At 51.2% G+C, this 18,466-nt stretch overlaps 8 protein-coding genes and 1 non-coding gene across 9 annotated transcripts; 7 read left to right on the top strand and 2 right to left on the bottom strand.

Annotated features, from left to right (window-relative positions):
• Positions 1 to 2,061: 2,061 nt before the first annotated feature.
• Positions 2,062 to 4,540, top strand: QC761_609990 (uncharacterized protein). The gene is made up of 4 exons (XM_062881412.1): positions 2,062 to 2,099; positions 2,161 to 2,440; positions 2,503 to 2,601; positions 2,678 to 4,540. The coding sequence occupies exons 2-4, from the start codon at positions 2,258 to 2,260 to the stop codon at positions 3,044 to 3,046; spliced, it is 651 nt and encodes a 216-aa protein (XP_062730148.1). The 5' UTR covers positions 2,062 to 2,099; positions 2,161 to 2,257; the 3' UTR covers positions 3,047 to 4,540.
• A 1,924-nt stretch (positions 4,541 to 6,464) lies between these two features.
• QC761_609980 (uncharacterized protein) lies at positions 6,465 to 6,560 on the top strand (the record flags this gene model as incomplete). Its single annotated transcript, XM_062881411.1, has 1 exon — positions 6,465 to 6,560. One exon carries the CDS (start codon positions 6,465 to 6,467, stop codon positions 6,558 to 6,560), a length of 96 nt encoding a protein of 31 aa, XP_062730147.1.
• A 992-nt stretch (positions 6,561 to 7,552) lies between these two features.
• On the top strand, positions 7,553 to 9,043 carry QC761_609970 (uncharacterized protein; the record flags this gene model as incomplete). The annotated part of the gene is made up of 3 exons (XM_062881410.1): positions 7,553 to 8,476; positions 8,523 to 8,834; positions 8,885 to 9,043. Exons 1-3 carry the CDS (start codon positions 8,039 to 8,041, stop codon positions 9,041 to 9,043), a joined length of 909 nt encoding a protein of 302 aa, XP_062730146.1. The 5' UTR covers positions 7,553 to 8,038.
• An 862-nt stretch (positions 9,044 to 9,905) lies between these two features.
• Positions 9,906 to 10,754, top strand: QC761_609965 (uncharacterized protein; the record flags this gene model as incomplete). The annotated part of the gene is given in 3 exon segments (XM_062881409.1): positions 9,906 to 9,911; positions 9,963 to 10,522; positions 10,542 to 10,754. The coding sequence occupies 2 exon segments, from the start codon at positions 9,906 to 9,908 to the stop codon at positions 10,491 to 10,493; spliced, it is 537 nt and encodes a 178-aa protein (XP_062730145.1). The 3' UTR covers positions 10,494 to 10,522; positions 10,542 to 10,754.
• Positions 10,755 to 11,640: 886 nt separating this feature from the next.
• QC761_609960 (uncharacterized protein) lies at positions 11,641 to 13,170 on the top strand (the record flags this gene model as incomplete). The annotated part of the gene is made up of 1 exon (XM_062881408.1): positions 11,641 to 13,170. The coding sequence occupies one exon, from the start codon at positions 11,641 to 11,643 to the stop codon at positions 13,168 to 13,170; it is 1,530 nt and encodes a 509-aa protein (XP_062730144.1).
• Positions 13,171 to 13,885: 715 nt separating this feature from the next.
• On the top strand, positions 13,886 to 15,102 carry QC761_0099420 (uncharacterized protein; the record flags this gene model as incomplete). The annotated part of the gene is made up of 3 exons (XM_062873090.1): positions 13,886 to 14,000; positions 14,059 to 14,487; positions 14,543 to 15,102. Exons 1-3 carry the CDS (start codon positions 13,922 to 13,924, stop codon positions 15,100 to 15,102), a joined length of 1,068 nt encoding a protein of 355 aa, XP_062730143.1. The 5' UTR covers positions 13,886 to 13,921.
• An 82-nt stretch (positions 15,103 to 15,184) lies between these two features.
• Positions 15,185 to 16,025, bottom strand: QC761_609950 (uncharacterized protein; the record flags this gene model as incomplete). Its single annotated transcript, XM_062881407.1, is given in 2 exon segments — positions 15,185 to 15,943; positions 15,960 to 16,025. 2 exon segments carry the CDS (start codon positions 16,023 to 16,025, stop codon positions 15,185 to 15,187), a joined length of 825 nt encoding a protein of 274 aa, XP_062730142.1.
• Positions 16,026 to 16,627: 602 nt separating this feature from the next.
• QC761_609940 (uncharacterized protein) lies at positions 16,628 to 18,015 on the top strand. Its single transcript, XM_062881406.1, has 2 exons — positions 16,628 to 17,202; positions 17,255 to 18,015. The coding sequence occupies exons 1-2, from the start codon at positions 17,197 to 17,199 to the stop codon at positions 17,663 to 17,665; spliced, it is 417 nt and encodes a 138-aa protein (XP_062730141.1). The 5' UTR covers positions 16,628 to 17,196; the 3' UTR covers positions 17,666 to 18,015.
• Positions 18,016 to 18,334: 319 nt separating this feature from the next.
• QC761_0099390 lies at positions 18,335 to 18,419 on the bottom strand. The gene has a single exon. It is a non-coding gene; the product is annotated as a tRNA-Gly (tRNA).
• Between the last annotated feature and the right edge of the window lie 47 nt (positions 18,420 to 18,466).

The following is an 18,466-nucleotide window of genomic DNA, read 5'->3' as shown; positions in this document are numbered from 1 at the left end:
TTTTGCCCAAACGGTAACGTCGCAGGGCCGAATGCAACCGACTCGTGCAAAGGGTGGCCTACATGTGGCCAGTAACCGTGGAACAGCCCAGGGGTTGTGTCAATCGGTTGGTATCCTTTCAGCCTGTCCAGCCTTGCACTGCATGGGAAGGCTGGGGGGCATCCCGGGTTCCTGGCAAGCCGCCGAACTGCGGGAATGTGGGTCGCTTTTTCTGGACCATCGCATTCAAGGTAGATTGTAGATAGGTAGCACAGAGTTATGCGGCCCCATGGTCTGTTACTGTCAGTCAACCCTTCACATTGACTCTGTATCATTCCTCTCGGGAGGAAATTGCCCAGAGGGTAAGTTGAGGATGGACCGACCCAAAGCCATCGCAGACAGAGCTCCTTGACCGGACCAAACTGCACGGTTCTATTTTCTCAACCCGTTTACTGTGAAAGCTCGACAAATGCCCTTTTGCCACCCGCTCGGGTTGCTCTTCCTGGATCACAAGCGAAGAAATAGCCGAGAACTGATATTTGACAAGTAAGGAACTTCTTGATTCGAGATGGGACGATGTGGGGAACGGGGTCATGAGAATAACAGCGATTGTTAGTGCAGGCGTGTAGATAAAGCAAGAAGTCTTCGCCTTGCTGGGCCAATCGTAAAAATTCGGAGCATCTGGTTCCTCATCCTGTGTGGCGGAACAAGGGGGTAGTTTGGTACCCCAGGGGCACTCCGGCAACGCTAGTGTTGGTCCATGGCACGGTTGAACGGCATTGGCGGGTCGAGCAAATACCCTATAGTAGTGGCTGGATTGAACAACCGTATTTGGTCTGTCCTTTTGATCGATGGTGGAATGCCTCCGGGCTGTGCTTCACCGACGGCGTGTGTGTGTGTTGGCAGCCATGATGGAGCTTCGCGGTGCATGGCCAGAGGACTCCGTCTGGCGGGCAATGTGGTGGTCAGCTGACCACCGACGCAACGTCAACGTCTCTCGAGTCTCTATCCCCGATAGCAGCGAGATGCAACCACCACGCCACGACCCAGGTCCGCGATGGCCACGTCCGGGAACAAAGGGTGGGTCCCTCAATTAAGCTTAATTAATGACCCCTGAGCATGCCACAAAAATAGCAATGGCAACAAGTGTCATGTCTGTTGGGTAGCACTGGCTTCTGGTGCAAGTTTCCAGTGGTGCGCCTCGTCGTGTTACAAGATCAGCGCTGCCAGCGGAGTGGGAGATCTCAACAAGTGTGGCCCTTGCCAGTATCCCGGGTCGCGGTTCTCGGGATTCGTCCATTGTTTTGTCTTCAGGTTGTCTTGCTGATCGGGGAGTGCAACAGAATTTGCTTGTTGCATTATCGTGGATCTGAGCTTCGTAGACTAGGGGTGACTTGGAGACCAACATGTCTACAACATCAAGACAGCCATGATTCCCGGTTGTCGGTGGCCAGTTTCTCAAGTGCATGTCGCAATGTGACACGGTCCTCACCGCATGCTAAGCCGATATTGCCAGCGACGGCCTGAATTGGACTTTCGCAGTGTCGGGTTTGTCGAAATCTGGAGAGTGGCTTCTATAAAAAGAATTATAGTTACTGGAATATCCACAATGACATCTAGATAGATAGAAGCGTCAGCAAATCGAGTAACGCGAAAGCATCGGACTGGGTCTTCGTGCGGCTCTGGTAAGGGTCATGTACCTTGGTGAAGCGAGCCATAAGAGCTCGACGTCCCGTCTTAATTTGTAGTTCATTTATCCTCACTTCATCCGTAAATTTGGCTGCTGCGACTGTGGTCCTGGAGGCGTGCGAGAACCTCGGAAACGAAGACCCACCCTGGCCTCGAACGCCATCGACAGACAATGTTTACATCCGGATGCAAACTACTCCAAGTTCCAAACGGGGAGAAGGAGTCGGAGAACCGCGAAGAAGCTGGGGTCTGGGAGACGGCTGCACAGTCTGGGGACCAAATTAACAACACCATACCGACGATGTCAAGCGGGTCTCGCTCGAACGAGAAACGTCTTTCCCGTCCGCGGCCGGGAATATGGAGTTTGTTCCTCGGATAATGTGAAGTCATCACGAGAAAGAGGGACGTTCGAGCCCGAGAGACGAGTATAAGTATCGAGCCCTTCCTCGACGATATCGACCTCTTTTCCTCATCAACTCATCAGCCTTCAAGCCTTCAGCATCCTCCAGCCTTCAGATCTTCCGATCACCGCCCGCACCATCTTCATCTTCGGTTTCCAACCAGCTTTTTCAGCAACCCAATCATCAAAATGAAGGCCGTCGCTTTCCTCCTCCCCGCTCTCGCTGCCGCCAGCCCCGTTGCTCAGGTCGTCGGAAACGACGGCTGGGCCAACGCCCCCGACCCGAAGCAGATCCAGATCGACAAGGCCAGCTTCTCTGGCAACGGCTGCCCCCAGGGCTCCGTTTCCACTTCCATCTCTCCCGATAAGACTGTAAGCTAGAAGCAAGGCGGCAAGACAGAAAAACAGGACAGCAGATGCTAACCCATCAACAGGTTGTCACCTTCGGTTTCGACCGCTTCCAGACCTACATCGGCCCCGGCTATGACCCCACTGCTAAGACCAAGAACTGCCAGCTCCATCTCTCCCTAAAGGTAGAGCCTGTGCATGCCACCATTCCTGTGATGTCAATGAGACAAAGGCCAAGGCTAACACGCACTCCCTACACAGTACCCCAGCGGCTTCCAGTTCGCCGTTGTCGAGTCCACCTACCACGGCTACGCTCAGCTCGAGAAGGGCGTCACCGGCACCTTTTACAGCACCTACTACTTCAGCCAGGACGCCAGCGCCACCACCACCACCCAGACCTCCATCACAGGCGGCGGCATCTGGGAGTCTGGCCAGGTCTACACCAAGGCCGACCGCATCCCCACCGCCAGCTACATCTACTCGCCCTGCGGCGCCAACGGCATCCTCAACGTCAACAACCGCATCGCCCTCACCAGCAGCAACCGCACTGCCATCGGTGAGATCACAAACGACGACGCCACCGTTGCCTTCACCCAGCAGGTCAACATCGCCTGGCGCACCTGCAAATAGATGGCTTTTCCATCTACCACAGCATTGGGCCCAGGGGTTTAGGCTGGCTTGGTCTTCTTTTTTCTTCCTCCGAACACGGAAAAGGACTTTGCGGAAATGGCGGGTGTGGAAACCAAAAGGGATGCGGGCTCTGGGACCTTGGAAGGCGGCAGGACGTGGGGCTGGCATGGTTGAGTGCCTGCCACGGATACCCTGACCGAGGAACTTGGCTCATATCCGGAATTTCTTGTTTTATCTTCTGTTCGCTTTTCTTGTGTGGTCTTTCTCTTTTCCTCTCTTGTCTAGCATGAGTCAATCAAGCCTTTCTGAAACAATTCCGGATGCCCCATCGTGATTGCTGTGAATCTCTTTGCAAAAAGCTACCCATTGTTGCAGTGTGTGGCAAGTGACAGAGTGTCGGGTCCAGCCGGTGCATTTTTCCAAGCCGTATCCGAAAATAAGACTTCTCCCCCCGGGTGGTAGGCAATACCACTTCGGGGGCCTCGAGCAAATGGGCGGTTCCACAGCCAGCAGCTTGAGCTAGAGTGTTGAGCAAGTCGGCTTGATCATCTGTAAGTCGCTTTCCCATCTGATTGAGTCGTCTAATACCATGGTAATGCATGCTTGTTGATGCTGGTGCTGGTGCTGGGTATCCTGTCGGACCCGGATTTGCTGTTCTCACGGTGGTCGTCGCATTCTGCCGGTGCGGCAAATGTCTCCGATCGGGACCAACAAACTAAAAATAGCCTCGACCAAAAGCGAAATGCTGTACAATAACCAAGGCTTCTGAGGATAGGTACCAGTTAAGGAACGTGGGAGGCAGAGACGAGGAGGCCATTATCCGGTATATTGCTGACTCTTGTCCCATCACAGGTCGTCGTATCGGGTGCCGCAGAAAGACTCGACTCGCTCAGGCGACCGGCCGAAGACTCCGTTCAAACGGCTCAACGAGGCACAACGCATTCCCCGTCGATACTGGGTCAATATGTCCCGAGATACATGGCGCGATGATGGCAGTCGAAGGGCCGCCACGTCGCGAGGGGTGATGATTGCCTCACTGGCTGGGCACAGCATCTGCCAGAGCTTGCAAGCTGTACCGGAGCGACTTGCCAGCTTTAACAAAAGTTCGGCTCTGTAGCGATGGCCGTATCAACCGAAGTTCGTCAGCGAAAAATGACGTTGGTCAGCGATCGAGCGATTGAGCAGGAGGATGTGGAAGCGTGTCTTGGTCTGCTGATCTGCCATTGGCTGGAGGCATCATCAACACAGCATCTGGTTCAGCACAAACTTCGGATAAATCAGGGTTCGAGGCTGGTTCAGTAAAGTGTTGATTCGGAGCAGCTGTGGCCGGGCAGTGGGCATCTGTCGGTAATAAGGTGAGCAAGCTGACGATGGGATGCGATCCAGAGACACGACGTTAGTAGCGGGGACCCAAGATAATGCCAACAAAAAGAAACCCGTCATTACAGACAAGCCACAGACATCAAAGGAGAGGGCCAAGAGAACCTAGAGGGTAGGCGACGAGCAAGATCACGTCTTTGTTCAAGTTACCTGCCATGATCCATACGGGGAAGGTGGTGCGCGCTATCGTCACTCGGCGCCTGGTCCATGCGTTCGACAACTGGGAAGCAACCTCAAAAGGCCAGCTCTGGAAGGTGTTGACATCTCACCACGGCATCAGGAAGGTGACTTGTGGAATACCAATATCGGCGAGTTTGTATCAAGCCTTGAGGTTTGTTTGGTCAAAGCTTTCTGTTGTGCTTAATGCCATCTCGTCCGCCTCCGCCAACTGCGCCAAGAGAGGGTAGGGTTGTTGGTTCCTGACTTTCCACATGTCGATCACCTCCCACTGCGATCAGCAACCCCCACTTTGCAGTTGACAATTTCCCGATGGTAAGGCGAGCATGTGTAAATCGATCAAGATCCATCAGCAATATCAACTTTGTGACTGAAGAGTACCAACAACGACAAATTTCTTCGGCTTGCATAGGACGTCACACTTACGAACGACAATCCACAAACAATGTGATCGACAATCTGCCAAACTCGACTTGACACGCGCCTGAGCATTCGAGCTTTTTCAGACCATGAGACGAACGAGAGGGAAAAGGCACCAGGCTAACCTTGCAGCCACGGCTGCCACAACAGCTACACAATTTCAGGCACGCTTTGTAAGGCGCTGGGAACCGAACACCACACCATCCAACTCGATCAGTTTCAGTTCGGCCAATGGGATTCTGTTTTTTACGTCAATCCCATTACGGTCGAGGATGGAATGAATGGCCATTCTAAATTCGAGCCCAGCCAGTGGCTGATGATGCAACGCAAGGCCTCGTCCTGGTTTAGCCAATCTGGGAACCCGAGGAGGGGCCAAGCCCCGGTCCCGGAGACATCAGTGTAAAGATGTGATCAATCATTTTGAGCTGGGGTGTGGAAACGGCGGTCAAGATGCATTGCCCATGACCATATCCGATTACCGCCGCTGATGCTAGGTATCGGGCTAATGCCATCTCCACCGTCCACCTAACGGTTAGCTTCCCCCAGACTAAACTGGCTTCTTGGAGACTTTGTTGCAGCTATCACTTGGCCCTGGTGTGGGAGAGGGTGTCACATTTGCTCACTGACAAGGAATTGGGCATCACCCAGCCCTGTTTTCATCTCAAAGCCTGTCAACTGTGCGCCCACCCAAGACATGACGGGAGTGAGGATGGCTCGGGAAAACGGGCTATCGTGCTATCGAACATGGATCTCATCGTCTTCGGCATGTAAGTCAAAATTATGCTTCTTTATATATAGGTTATAATACTATTATATATATCTCTCTATTTTTTCTGTTATTTCATTTAGAGTTATCATACATATGAAAGTCCTAATTTTAACTATATTTTACCTATAATGTTATATTCATATACTTTTGCGGCTGCAATGCGATGTATTTAGCTGGATTGACGATTGTAAAGTCACTTTTTGTGGGTGAAAGAGACTCCGAGACAGAGGCAAACGAATACCACCGTAAAGGCAGTTAGATCCGTGTTTGATAGCACGCTAGCCCGTTTTTCCGAGGCCACCTTCACGGGAGTGACGGGATAAAACCCATCTTCGGACAATATTGCCTCTCTCGGTGGGTCTTCTCTTCCTATTTCGGGTATTTTCATGAGGGTTAACTTTCCATGTCATCCATGCAACTCACCAGAATGAGAATGGTCAACTACAAAGAAGCGTTGGAACTGGGAATGATCACCTTGGTGAAATCCTAAGAGAGTATGGCCTCGGTGAAACACTGCTACACTGGTTTTGGTCGTGCTGGGAGGTGAAGCCCACTGTCCATCGCGTACAAGAACAAACATTGGGTCCATCCCGAAGGGTGCTGTGACTCTATGCTTTCTCGGTTCAAACTCAAGTCGCTCGCTCATCAACCAGTTCCAACGCAAATCACACCATGTGTGACTTTATTCAGCGAAGGCCCTTTTGTGGCCACTTCCGCTTTATCGCTTCGAAATGGTGCCGCGATTACACAGCCACCCACATCCAATGAATCTAAATATCTTATACTTTGAGAGGTACCCGAGCCATCCATTCCAACCTAACCTGTTGCAAGCCACCAAATTCTCTAACCAACTCCCAACGATAGTGTGGATGCCTTGTGCGGGGTCTGCAAGCTGAAGGAGGCGCCGCCCTGCGATTGGGAAAGCATGATCAAACGAAAACAAAACGGCAACCTTTCCTCTTTTTAAATTGGCGTTTGAGTGGGCATCTGGGGCTGGTGTTCGGCGCTTGCGATTTGGATATGCTATTCTAACATCAAGGCAACAAGAGCGTCGGGCTTGGTAGGGGAAAAGGGGGATCGGAACGGAAAATATTCGTCTATCATGCTGGGCATGGGAGAACGCTACCAGGCCGAATTATCCTGTTTTGGGTATGTTTTAAAGGGATAGAATGCTTTTGGTGAACCTATAAGGACTTGAGAAGTTCCAAAGGCAGAGACAAATACAAAGATCATGTAATTCAGTAGCTCTTCTCGGAGACTATTGCCAAAACTGACATACTCAAAGTTTCTGCCCCGGTCGTTGTCGTCCGGATCGGTGTGTAACCTGGGGTGCAGCTGCTACATCGCAGTTGTGTTCAAGTCAATATTTTGTCACGGGTCTTTGCACAATCGGGCCCGATGTGACGATCCGGCACGGATTCGGCATATTTCACAGTTTCTGGGATCCGGTTGCTCGAACCGTCCTGATAGGTGGCAGTCGAGCAGCGGAAGACCTGTTCGTCTTTGGGCACGGCCCGCGGTCGTCAGTCTTCAACCCGTGTCGGTCCCGCATGTGCCGAAAAAACGGGATCATCGGCTGCATCGAATCCTCGGATCGTGACCTTGGTTGGAGAAGCTGCCGCCGTCCCGAGGGCTTGTTTGTTCCTCCCGAAAATACTACCTAACTAGTTTGACTGGCCACGCCTGAAATCAGTTGACCGTTTGAATAAGATAGCCAGTATTACAGGAGCATCAGGTATATTCCCAACATTATATACAATGTACTGGACGCTAATAATGCAATGCCGCCGCAAATAGTGTCAGATGTTGACCGCTTTCATGAAAGACCTTTTATTCCGTTTTGATCCGTACGTTATGGATCGACGGTAATATTGGACAAAAAGAGATCACCTGGATGGCTCACCCGGCACACAGTCTTTTTACCGAGAGAGGCAGCTAGCCAAGGTGGTGTTGGGCCTTCCAGAATCAAACTTCCCCCTGACAGTTGCTTCCAGGCGTTCTACAGCAGCCTCGACCCAGTCATCTTGCAGATGCTTTTTTGGCTGGGACGGACGCGGAAAGAGTCAACTTCGATCCGAGGTTTGGGCATCTAACCCTCTAAGGATAAGTTGGCGAGTGATATATTAAGGTCATCACGGTGTCGGGTGTAATCCGGACTTTGTCGTGTTTACGACACACAAGACTACTCCACCGTACCTTTCAGGGTTATTTACATAGCATGGGTTGAGAAAACCGCAGACAGAAATATGTCAGACTCCTCCTCCACTTTTCACCACCACCAGGCATCATGGCTTCCCTCCTTCTCTGAGCTCACTGAGAGCATAGCGCACTCCGCTGGCGACGGGGCCCCTCCCACACGCCACACCACCCTTCCACTCCTCGGCGGCCGGATCCCGTTCCGGTCACCACACTCCCCCGAAGCTCACGAATCTCCTCGTTACGCGAGTCCATATTGCTCTTGCACTTTCACCGCCGGGCCCTGGTCACCCTTGAGATTGGATCCACTCAGCGCCAACCGCGACCCATTCCAGCATGCCGACTCACCACGGAAACCATCGTCTGCCTCCATAGCACCCACTGCCGATTACAGCACCATCCATGTCAACACCGGCAGTGACCACGAGAGCACCGAGGGAATGGTGGATATTCCTGCCAAGCTGAACTACACCGAAGCACTTGAAGCAGTATGTTCTGTGTACCTAGGGTAAATAGACTCACTAACCATCACAGATCGCCAACTCAGCTTTTGCCCTCTACGACTTTGCAAGACGCTGTACAGCCGACTGCCACCCTGGCAATAACGACTCAACTCTGCTCGTCAAGCTCCCATCTAAGAGAGTGGTCAACATCATGGTAAACAACAGCGACGTGATCAAGAAGAGGATGGACGACATCAAGTTGGCGAGAAAGTGGGTGGAGGAGAGCACATCTGGCTCACACTCCAAGAGCCGTTTGTCCCATCACAACCCAGGGGAGACAGTACAGAAACCAGGGAGGGGAAGGCGGAGGATAAGAGAAATTGGGATTGATGCTCATGGGAAGGTTAGTGAGGTAGAGAGATATAACTTGATGATGGCTGACAATACGAACAGAAAACAATACCAGCACGAAATGCGGCGGGTAAATGCTATAACTGTGACTGTACTGAGAGTACTGAGTGGAGGAAGGGACCAGAAGGGGCGAGGACGTTGTGTAATAGGTGTGGATTGCAGTACTCCAAGAGGAATATGCCGATCAACCAGCGGTCATGACATTGGCATAAGGCCGAGGTGGTCACAAAGGTTCATGGTGCGAGGCTGTACGAGGGTGAGAGATTCAGAGCATCTTTAGTCATTTGGTCAGGGGTTGGATTCAGGGGCTCAGGGGCTGTGTCTTTGGAGAGGCGATCTGCACTTTCCTTTGATCACTCACACATCCTGATGATCAGGTTCACAATTCTTTTCTTCATCGTCAACAACAACCAAATTCCATTGCGGTGGTAATGTCCAAGACTCCTCCCTTGGTGCAGCGTCGTTCAAGAGTTTTGGTGCCTCTTTTAGCTTGGGATGATGTCACTGAATTCCTCAGCTCGGGCGACTATTTCTCAGGCACGCAGCTTTCTCACCATCGATGTCTTCACCAACAGGAAAATTTTCAACGACAAATTCCCAAGCAGTTGGAATGATAGACATGTACTGTTTTATTTTGGATGATCTGAGTCAACCTCATAATCGATAGACTCAGGAGGTTGACCTTTCCATTGTTGTGGTGTTTTATCCCAAGAATCTGGCTCGGAATCGATCAATTCCGAGTTGCGTTGAAATACCACTAATCTTCTTGGTCAGCTCATGGTAGGAATCAGGAAGGTGGCCTCGGAGGAATGTTACCGCCCCGTTGGCGAATGCTTGCAGGCTAAGATCTTCAGATATGTGACCCGAAAGACGGCGGACACCTGAATATTGACTGGACAAGAAACAGTTAAATATCACGCTCTCCCTTTTCATGTCCGCATAACCCTCTTCTGAAGCAGGCAGGCAGAAAATCAGATCTCATCCCTCAAACTCTACACTCCTTGACTCAGCACACTCATTCACCCAGACCATCATTAGTCCAAGCACCCAAAAATTCGCCAGAATGAAGGTCAGTACCCCTTCTCTCCCAATCCCTAATCATCACTAACACTCCCCCAAGCTCACCACCCTCACCCTCGTCTCAACCCTCACCACTTTCTCTATCGCCACCCCCGTCTTCCACTGGCCCCGCCAAGTGAACGACACCACCCTCCCCATCACCAATGGAACTGCCCTTACTGCTCCCACCACCGAAGCCGCAGTCGATGCCGAACCCGTTGACGCCACCACCGACCTCACCATGGCCGCCAACACAAACATAATGTCCAGCCTCATGGCCATCAAGCTCCTAGACGCTGTCCTCGGCGTAGCGCTCGGTGAAGTTTTGGTTCTCAACCTGGGCGCCTACGTCCAGCGATTCAACGCTATGATGAACGCTGGGATGGTGATGGTGGGGCAGGCTGGGGCTGGGGTTGTTGAGGAGGAGGGGAAGGGGGTTGTTGAACCTATGGAGCCGAAGGCTGTGATGGGGGAGATTGTTGATGAGGTTGAGGCTGCTGTTGAGGATGTTGAGGTTGAGGCTGCCGAACCTGTGGTTGGGAACGAGGAAGGTGTTGAGGCTGGGGCTGAGGCTTTGATGATGGGGGCTTAGGGTGGTAAAGAGGGATGAAAAAGACGGATGTTTGTTACTGGCTGAGAGATTGAAAGTAATGGGCGAAACGGGTGGTGTGACAGGACTTGTTCTGGGTTGTGATTTACCTAGGTAATTTGTCATGGGTGGAAGATTCTTGGCTGCTACGTCTTCTGGCGATGGGCATTTTCTCAGTTCCATTGATAGTCTTATTTTGTAGACGGGCAACTCTTGCTAGGGGTTTCATTAAGATAGATTTCTGAGAATCTACAATTATCCTAAAGTCTGTTTTCCTGTGTTTACATCTTGGCTGGCTGAAAGGTATTTGATAGATATCAAAGAGGATTGAGGTATTTGGACTATTCTATGATCTGAAACATTCCATACAAGGGGGAAACATGAAAGGTGTCCATTCCACAACCACCGAGCATGTCAGGAGTCAGGTAGGAATGTTTACGTAAATATAGCACTGGGTGTGATGGCCTTTGGCCTTGCTCTCCATACCTTTTATTCCATTGTTTGGCAACTTTGGTCCTCATTTTGATCATCCCGCATTTGGCGTTGTTGCCCTTTCTTTTGCAGTCCGTCGGAGCTGAACATCGCCAGCCAACATGAAGGTTTGCCTACCGTCCTTTTCGCCTACCTATGAGTTTGTAAGTAAGGGTGTTCTTTGGGCTGATCTCACCAGTTCATAAACATGGTCGCCTTCTCTTGGTTCACATTGACTCTGGCCGCTCCCACAGCTCCTATTGATCCAAAAATTGAAGCACGTCAACATGTCCCTCCGAACTACGATATCATCGACGGTGGCGTATCTTGCTTTGTATCTTGGATTCGAAACGATTGGCCCAATGCTAGTTGGAAACGTAGGATCATTTGAATGCCAGTGTTGATCAAGGATGCTGTGTTGTTGAGGAAGAGTGAATTAGGGATAACGGTGGCCACGCAGAAATTATGTGGTGTACTGGGAGCGAGGCACCGTACCTACCTACATGGTTTCCTGATTGGAGAGGACTTCGTGTTCGGGTTCATCCTGTTACCACCTACCAATCTTCCCCACCATGCTGCCTAAAATATAGAGTCCTCGGACTTCAGGGTGGTCTTTAAATCAATTACTTGCCCTGCTTTCCTTTGACACTGAAGAGTAATTCTCCCCAGCATCTCCAATATGGTCGACACCATGGCCTCATCTTCTCCGTTGACAATGGAGTCCATTAAATCCTCGCTCAGCGAGCAAGATCTCTCCAAAGCCCAAGAAGTCGCCACCCTTTTACTCGACATTTACAAAACCCTTGTCCACATGCAATACATTCCCGCCTCTGATCTCCGCCCCGGTCCCCACGACCTGGCGGCCATGCTCCCGCTATACCAGGACCTCCAGCTTGACCCTCGCATCATTTACCTCTATACCCTCCTCCCCTATATCGACAACCACGACCGAGCCGCCTTCTACAAGGGAGGCATACTGATTGACTACCGCAACAAGCATCACGTCGAGGAGGCACGTGACCCCTTCTTCCATACGGATGATAGGCGCGCGATGATGCGCCGATGGATGACCCCCCTGTCCTTGTGTTGCGGCCTCCAGGTCGTGCTCATATACGACGCAAAGCGGCACGTTGTTGGGGTCTTTGAACAATGTTTCCCGGAAAGCCGGGATCCCGCTTTGGTTGATAAAACAGCGAACAGATTGCCATGGCCGGAGGATTTACGCCGGGCTTGCGAGGAAGACAGTCACCCCAGGTTGGGGTGTGGAGAAAAAGGAGGGAATGTCTACGACAACATGCCCGCACGCGACGCGGCAGACGTTTTGCGGGACATCAAGAAACAATATGAGTTACTGGAAGACGCTCCGTGGCGGCATGAGTGCGGTGAGGGTGGGGGTCCATGGCTGGAGGGGATTGAGGCGCTGTTTCACAAGCATGGCTGGCCGGGGTCCGACTTTGACGTGGAAGGCTTTCACGTTGATCGTATCCGAATGAACGCAGTGGAAGATACGAAGCGTTATGCGTCAGAGGCCTTGAATAAGATGGAACGGGAGAAGAACGGGTTGCAGCGTTTGAACCAAGAGATGCTGGAGTGTGAGCAGACCCTTGCTTTAGCGGACACGCTTGACAAGGAATGGATGACGAGGTTTGAGGTCTGGAAGTTGGAGAGCACGATTGAGCTTAAGAAGAAGCTCTTGGAAGGGGCTGAGAAACTGGTAGCCAGGTTATATCCTCAAGGGAGCAACCCTGGTGATAGGCCAGAAGATGTGATTGTATGGGAGCTAAGGCATCTGATGAATGCATTTAGACAGGCCGGAGGATCATTGGAGACAATACAGACGGAGAGAATTATTAAAGACGACGAACGGCATCTGGAGCGATTACGGCAAGCGGTGCAGGCCTGTCTAAGGGATGCGGACAGACTGTGTCCCGAGAGAGAGGAGCTACCTAGGGATGACAACGACATCAAAGTCGTTGCTTACGCATTCAACCGAGAGTGGCAGGTTGGGAATCTTACAGCGAGGAAGGTCAAGCTCCAAGGCTTCCTCGCAACCGTCCCTTCAACTTGTAAGGAAGGGCGGGAGGTGGTTCAAAAAGAAATTGATAATTGTCAACGAGACATCGACAACCGCAACAAGTTCTGGGATGAAGCTGATGCTAGACAGGCGGAGGCGAGGAAGAGAAATGAAGCGACAGCGGCGGCTGTTTGATAGCGAGCACATAAGGTCTTGTACACGTAGCCTTTTGTGCATTACTTGTTCATGTTTTCCAAAAAAGCAGCATAAAGTGGGGTTTCTTCACTCCTGCATTGGGAGGATCGACGGATCTACCTGTTAGTTGGGATGGAGGTGGCTGTGGAACGCCCACCCAAGCTTTGAGGTCTTGCCTGGCCTGGTACATGTAGGCCCCATCACCTTGCAGAGATTAGACCTCCGTTCTTACAGATCAGTGGCTTGATGAAAGCGCTCATCTGTGACATATCTTTCAAAATGTCAATTGATTTGGTTTGGGTAGATAGCCCATGGTATCTTTTCTTTTTCATCAAGTCTGAGATACTTCCAGGTTGTCTTTAACGCCATCTGGTGTCCCTGATGAATCGTTATGTTAAGATGTGTTGCAAGCCCCAGATGACCGCTAGTATGTTTGCTTAATTAATTAGCAGATCATTTGGAAGGCCTAGATCTCTATTGGCTGCTCATTCTTGATTGTCTGCGGCAGTTGTCGGACGAGGGCCGACTTGGGGGCCGGGGACCATGAGGCGCCTTGGAGCAATCAGACCGCAGACTCCAAACAATCAAATCGTAGTGAAGGGTAAAATACAAGAACTTAGTACGGCACAGTAAGGGTTGCGTCAAGAACACAAAATGCAAATGGCCCTCGCGATGTAGGTGAATCAGTGGAATGTTTTAGTTTTCCTCTCTGTTGGATTCAAACACCCAACCTTGGTCCTAGACGTTCACTATGGCTCCCCAGAACCCGGATAAAAGTCCCCAACACATCGATACCAGTTTTGTCCCTGAGCTTTGCCGATCAGAATGTTGTTTGTTGCCCATATGCTTGAAATATAGTCTTGGTGAGTGACGCTGACAAGTGCACAGACAGAGCATACGAAGAGACTCAGAAGTATCGAAAGACGCCTGAACTATGCAGAACGGACTCTGTATTCACCAAAGACTTTGCTGCTTGCAGGACATGCATTTTGCACCAGGGCAAGGAAGGTGATGACTGGACTAATGCCAACAAGTTTTATCTGCAGCCAGCATTTGGAGAATACGTTGAGTACTGCGACAGTATTCCCGTTCAGAGTGCGCCAAGGACGTCCTCAACCTCGACAAGATCCATCATAACAACCACCACAAGCATTAAAAGCTCGACGACTACCCAGGTCACCACCACAGTCCTGGTAACAGAACCACCTGTAGCGACTAGTTCATTCACTTCGACATCAACTACGGAGATCGCCGTGACCTCCAAGCTTGCAGTAGAAACAAGCACACTTGTTATACGAGTCAGCTCCGTGGTGAGAAGTAGGATCACAATCCCACTTCACACGGGCCAGAAAGATACTAATGCCTTCACCAGGCCCAGTCTCCTCGCCCGCCTCAGCTGGACCGACCACACCCCCCACACCAACTCCACTACCTGGTCCACCCTCTCTCTCTCTAACAACAGTTACCATCATCGTAATCCCAGTTTTCTCGGCCATTCTTCTGGTGGCAGGGCTTATATATCTCTATTTTCACTTGCGCAAGCGGCGGAAGCAAAAGAAAGCAACCCTATCCGCCTTCAAAGAGGGAAACACGCTATCCAAGACTTCGACTTGGGAGAAGGGAGAGATGAGTGCCCGGATATCGACGTTGCCACGGCAAGAGATGGAAGACTGGAGAGGTGTGAAAGATTTGGGGCCGCATGAGTTGCCAGTGGGGGCATCTGCACAGGAGATTATGGATGTAAAAGATGGCGATGGGTTTGATGAGGGATCCTCAGAAGAGGGCAAAACGGTGGCTGATTCGCCCACTCTTTCATGGAGTGAGATGGTGGGCAGTGAGACCACAGCTGATTCTCCTATTCTCGAGTCGAGTGAAGTTGCGGGCACGAGTTCTTCACCTGTGAGTCGTGGAAGCATTGGGTCAGACAGATGATGGGTTAAAGAGAAAGCAGTCTCCGGCAGTGAAATTTTCGTATTTACCTAGGTATCCAATCTAACTCAAGTTTTCTAATCTACTAAATGTCCATATCAACATCTTTGCCGCTTCCGCTGTCTACCACCTCCAAGACGTTTTGCACAAACGAAATAACATCATCCATCCCATCCGGCGCCTTGAACCAGTGTCCTCCAGCCCCATACTCCTTCCACTCCAATCTCTCTGCCCCAAAATTCAGCAGCACCTCCCTCAAGTTCCTCCCACTCTCAATCCTAACAAGCGGATCGTCGATACAATGCTCCAACAAAATCGGCGTCTTCCTCAGCACTTCATTCCCCTGTGGCGTCCCCGGCAGTCCCAGCACAGCTCTCATCTGCTCCAGCGTCTTCTTCGACCCAGAAAACGGGCATCGGCAGCAAAATCCCAAGAAGGCACCGATCGGCTTCTCAAGGTTGAACAATGTGTGAATCAACGTCGCACCCCCCCTACTGATCCCCGCTATCAAAATCCTGTCGTATCGACCTCCAAGCATATCGGCTTCTTCGTCGATCATTGCCCTGATGCCACTGACCGATTCTCTCAGCCCCTCAGCTTGGAGCTCTTCATTGTCGGAAAAGTCGTTGGTGTTCCAGACGTCAAACCACTGGTTCCATTCAAGTCTTTCGCCCTTTGCGGCGGCTGCTGCGACGGGGCGGAGGGGTGCTTGAGGGAAGACCAGGCGGAAGGTGGGGAAGGCGGTTCGGAGCGTCAGGGCGGTGGAGGACTCCCATGCCGAGAGGGCGGTGAGAAAGGAAGGGACTTTGTCACCGCGCCCGTGGAGGAAGATCAGGGTGTGGGTGTGTGGGTGTTGGTAAGTGTGGGTGTTGGTAAGTGTGGGTTTGGAGCGGGGGGAAGTTGATTGCGGGGCTTGATGAGGGCATTGTCTTGTTTGGAGAACGATTTCTGTATGCAGAGAAGAAGAGAGAGCTCAAATGTTGTCTCTTTATGTGTGACTAGGAATGGTTGGTTGCCTCTTATGCTTGCTTATGTGCCAAATGCACACACATGATTGGTCGGAAATGGCAAGCCCCTCTTTGGTGAGCGGCGAAGCTATTCGCAAGACCTCATTCAAACACTGTGCGTGGTGCATGATGCATTCCTGTACCAATCGAAAGTTTTCCCTGTCCAATTATCATTTAAGCAGAGACGTAGATACACGTTTGTCGTTCAGACGATGTCCCCCCGCCCGTGTCATCTCTATCCCCTCAACCTTCCTAAATGCAATTCCCATTTCCCTCCATTTTCTTCGCCGCAAATTAATATCCAACCTGCCAAAGATACCACCAATATTGTTCTTGGACGCCGAAAGAGAAACACGTCTCTCTGATTCGAGTGAGGTTGGACAAGACGACCTCCCGTCGCGGTAGTGAGTGTCGGAGGCGATGGTGGCGCCGCTGATGTCCAGGCCCGTCGTCGATAGAGAAGCGGTGGTAAGGATGCCAGGCTAAAAGTTTTGGTCAGCACTTTCTTGTTGCAGACATAGGTAGCCGGGGGAGCACAGGAACAAACCTTCCTTTTTCCTGTCGATCATGGCGAACGCTGTGTGATGATTGATCGAAGCGCCAGAGCAGAGTATAAGTTCATCCCGAAACTGACGCGAAAACTTCTCAGCTCTTGCAATTTCCGTCGCGTCAGATGGGTCCGCGGTCAGGCCCTCTCGGCGAAGTAGAAACAAGCTCCAGTGTTCGGGTTGTGATTGTGATGATCATCTTCAGCTGACTGAGACATCACAGCACAAACTTGCAGTTCTGCAAAAGAAAGTTACTCCGGACTGACTCTGGCAATCACCGTAGTCCGTAGTCCGTGGTCACGACGCTGGAAGACTGAAGATCTTACGGCAACACTGTGTCTACCTACCTCGCTGGCTTGATTCTCAAAGATGAGGGATAAAAGCAGCTTGTTCTCCCCTCCTCGCAGCAGCCCAACCAGACACACCACTCACCAGCTTTCTCCCCATCATTTGAGTTCATCTCCAGCAACACCTCCGTTTGGCACATAGCACATCAAAACCACCCGTTACACCCCAAAGACACTGACACGAAGACCGTCAACATGAAGGTAATACCCCCTTCAACCACTTTCAAGGAACCAGCTACCTAACCATTATCAGTTCGCTTTTGTATCCACCATCGCCCTCTTTGGCACAGCCATTGCTGCTCCTGCCTCCCCCAGAGCGGCAACACCCAGCCATTTGAAATCCGAACGCCAGGTGACCACCCAGGCCGTCGATCCATGCATTGCTCTGTGCCTCACTGACCCCGTGGGCTGTGTGTTCAGCGGGGAGTGCGAAGATCTCAACATCGACCCCAACTCCTCCGTCGTAACCACATCCGTGGGGGGTGTCAACATCAAGCGCCAGGAGCAGGACGACGATTGTGAATTAACCGACTTTTTGTGTCTTTTGTCGGGCAAAAAGGCTAGAAGGTCAGCCCCGGTCCGACGCCAGGTTGAGTGTAATGCCATCGAGGACACAATCCTGCGCGGTGCCTGTATCGCTTCACTGACCTTGGTGGAGGCTTGAGCTTGGCACTGCGATCCCCAACGCGGTTTTTACGCGGCTGGGTATAGGAGGACTTCAGAGAGATGGTGCGTCTAATATCCCGTCACTGTTATGCGAATATCGGGCAGTGGAGGTTGGTTGAGTGGAGTTGATAATTCAAACCGGTGGTCGTTGGGTCTTGGATGGACTTAATTACAGGGTTAGGGAGGAAAATGAAGGATAAGACTCAGAGTTGTACTTGTATTTATTTATCTTTCACTTGACATGGGACTTTGACGTCTCTTTTCTTTTGTTGGAACATATCGAAGCAGATATCTCAACCATCTTGAGCACATCCCTTTGTAAACATGTCCCAAGACTTAGTGCACCCCAGGTACTTCTGTTTATACAAGCTCGACTGGGTATGTGGCTGATGAAACGTGAGTGATCATCGACGAAGATTATCGTCGATAGACCCAACAACAGAGACTCGGCATTGTAACGCGGTGTCGTGGGATAATATTATCCAGACCATAAAGGTGTAACCAGCCACCTTACTCAGAAATCTTTCAGTCAGCTAATGAGTGGTTGTATTATATTGCAAAGCGACCCCCTAAACCCCTAAATGTGGCCACTCCACCAGACCATCAGGTGCTGCCGGATATGTGGTGGAGATTTGGTCCCAGAAGATATCTCAAATCAACAAATACGGCGCGGTTAGTTTAGTGGTTAGAATCCTCGCTTCCCATCTCATATGGACAAGCGAGGGACCCGGGTTCGAATCCCGGATCGCGCAATTGCGCCGTTAGTTTTTTTTTCAGCCTACCTTCTACAGTAGGTATA

Source organism: Podospora bellae-mahoneyi, chromosome 6 (assembly GCF_035222275.1).
Source record: "Podospora bellae-mahoneyi strain CBS 112042 chromosome 6, whole genome shotgun sequence".
Taxonomy (NCBI): domain Eukaryota; kingdom Fungi; phylum Ascomycota; class Sordariomycetes; order Sordariales; family Podosporaceae; genus Podospora; species Podospora bellae-mahoneyi.
This window is presented reverse-complemented; position numbering and strand designations above follow the sequence as displayed.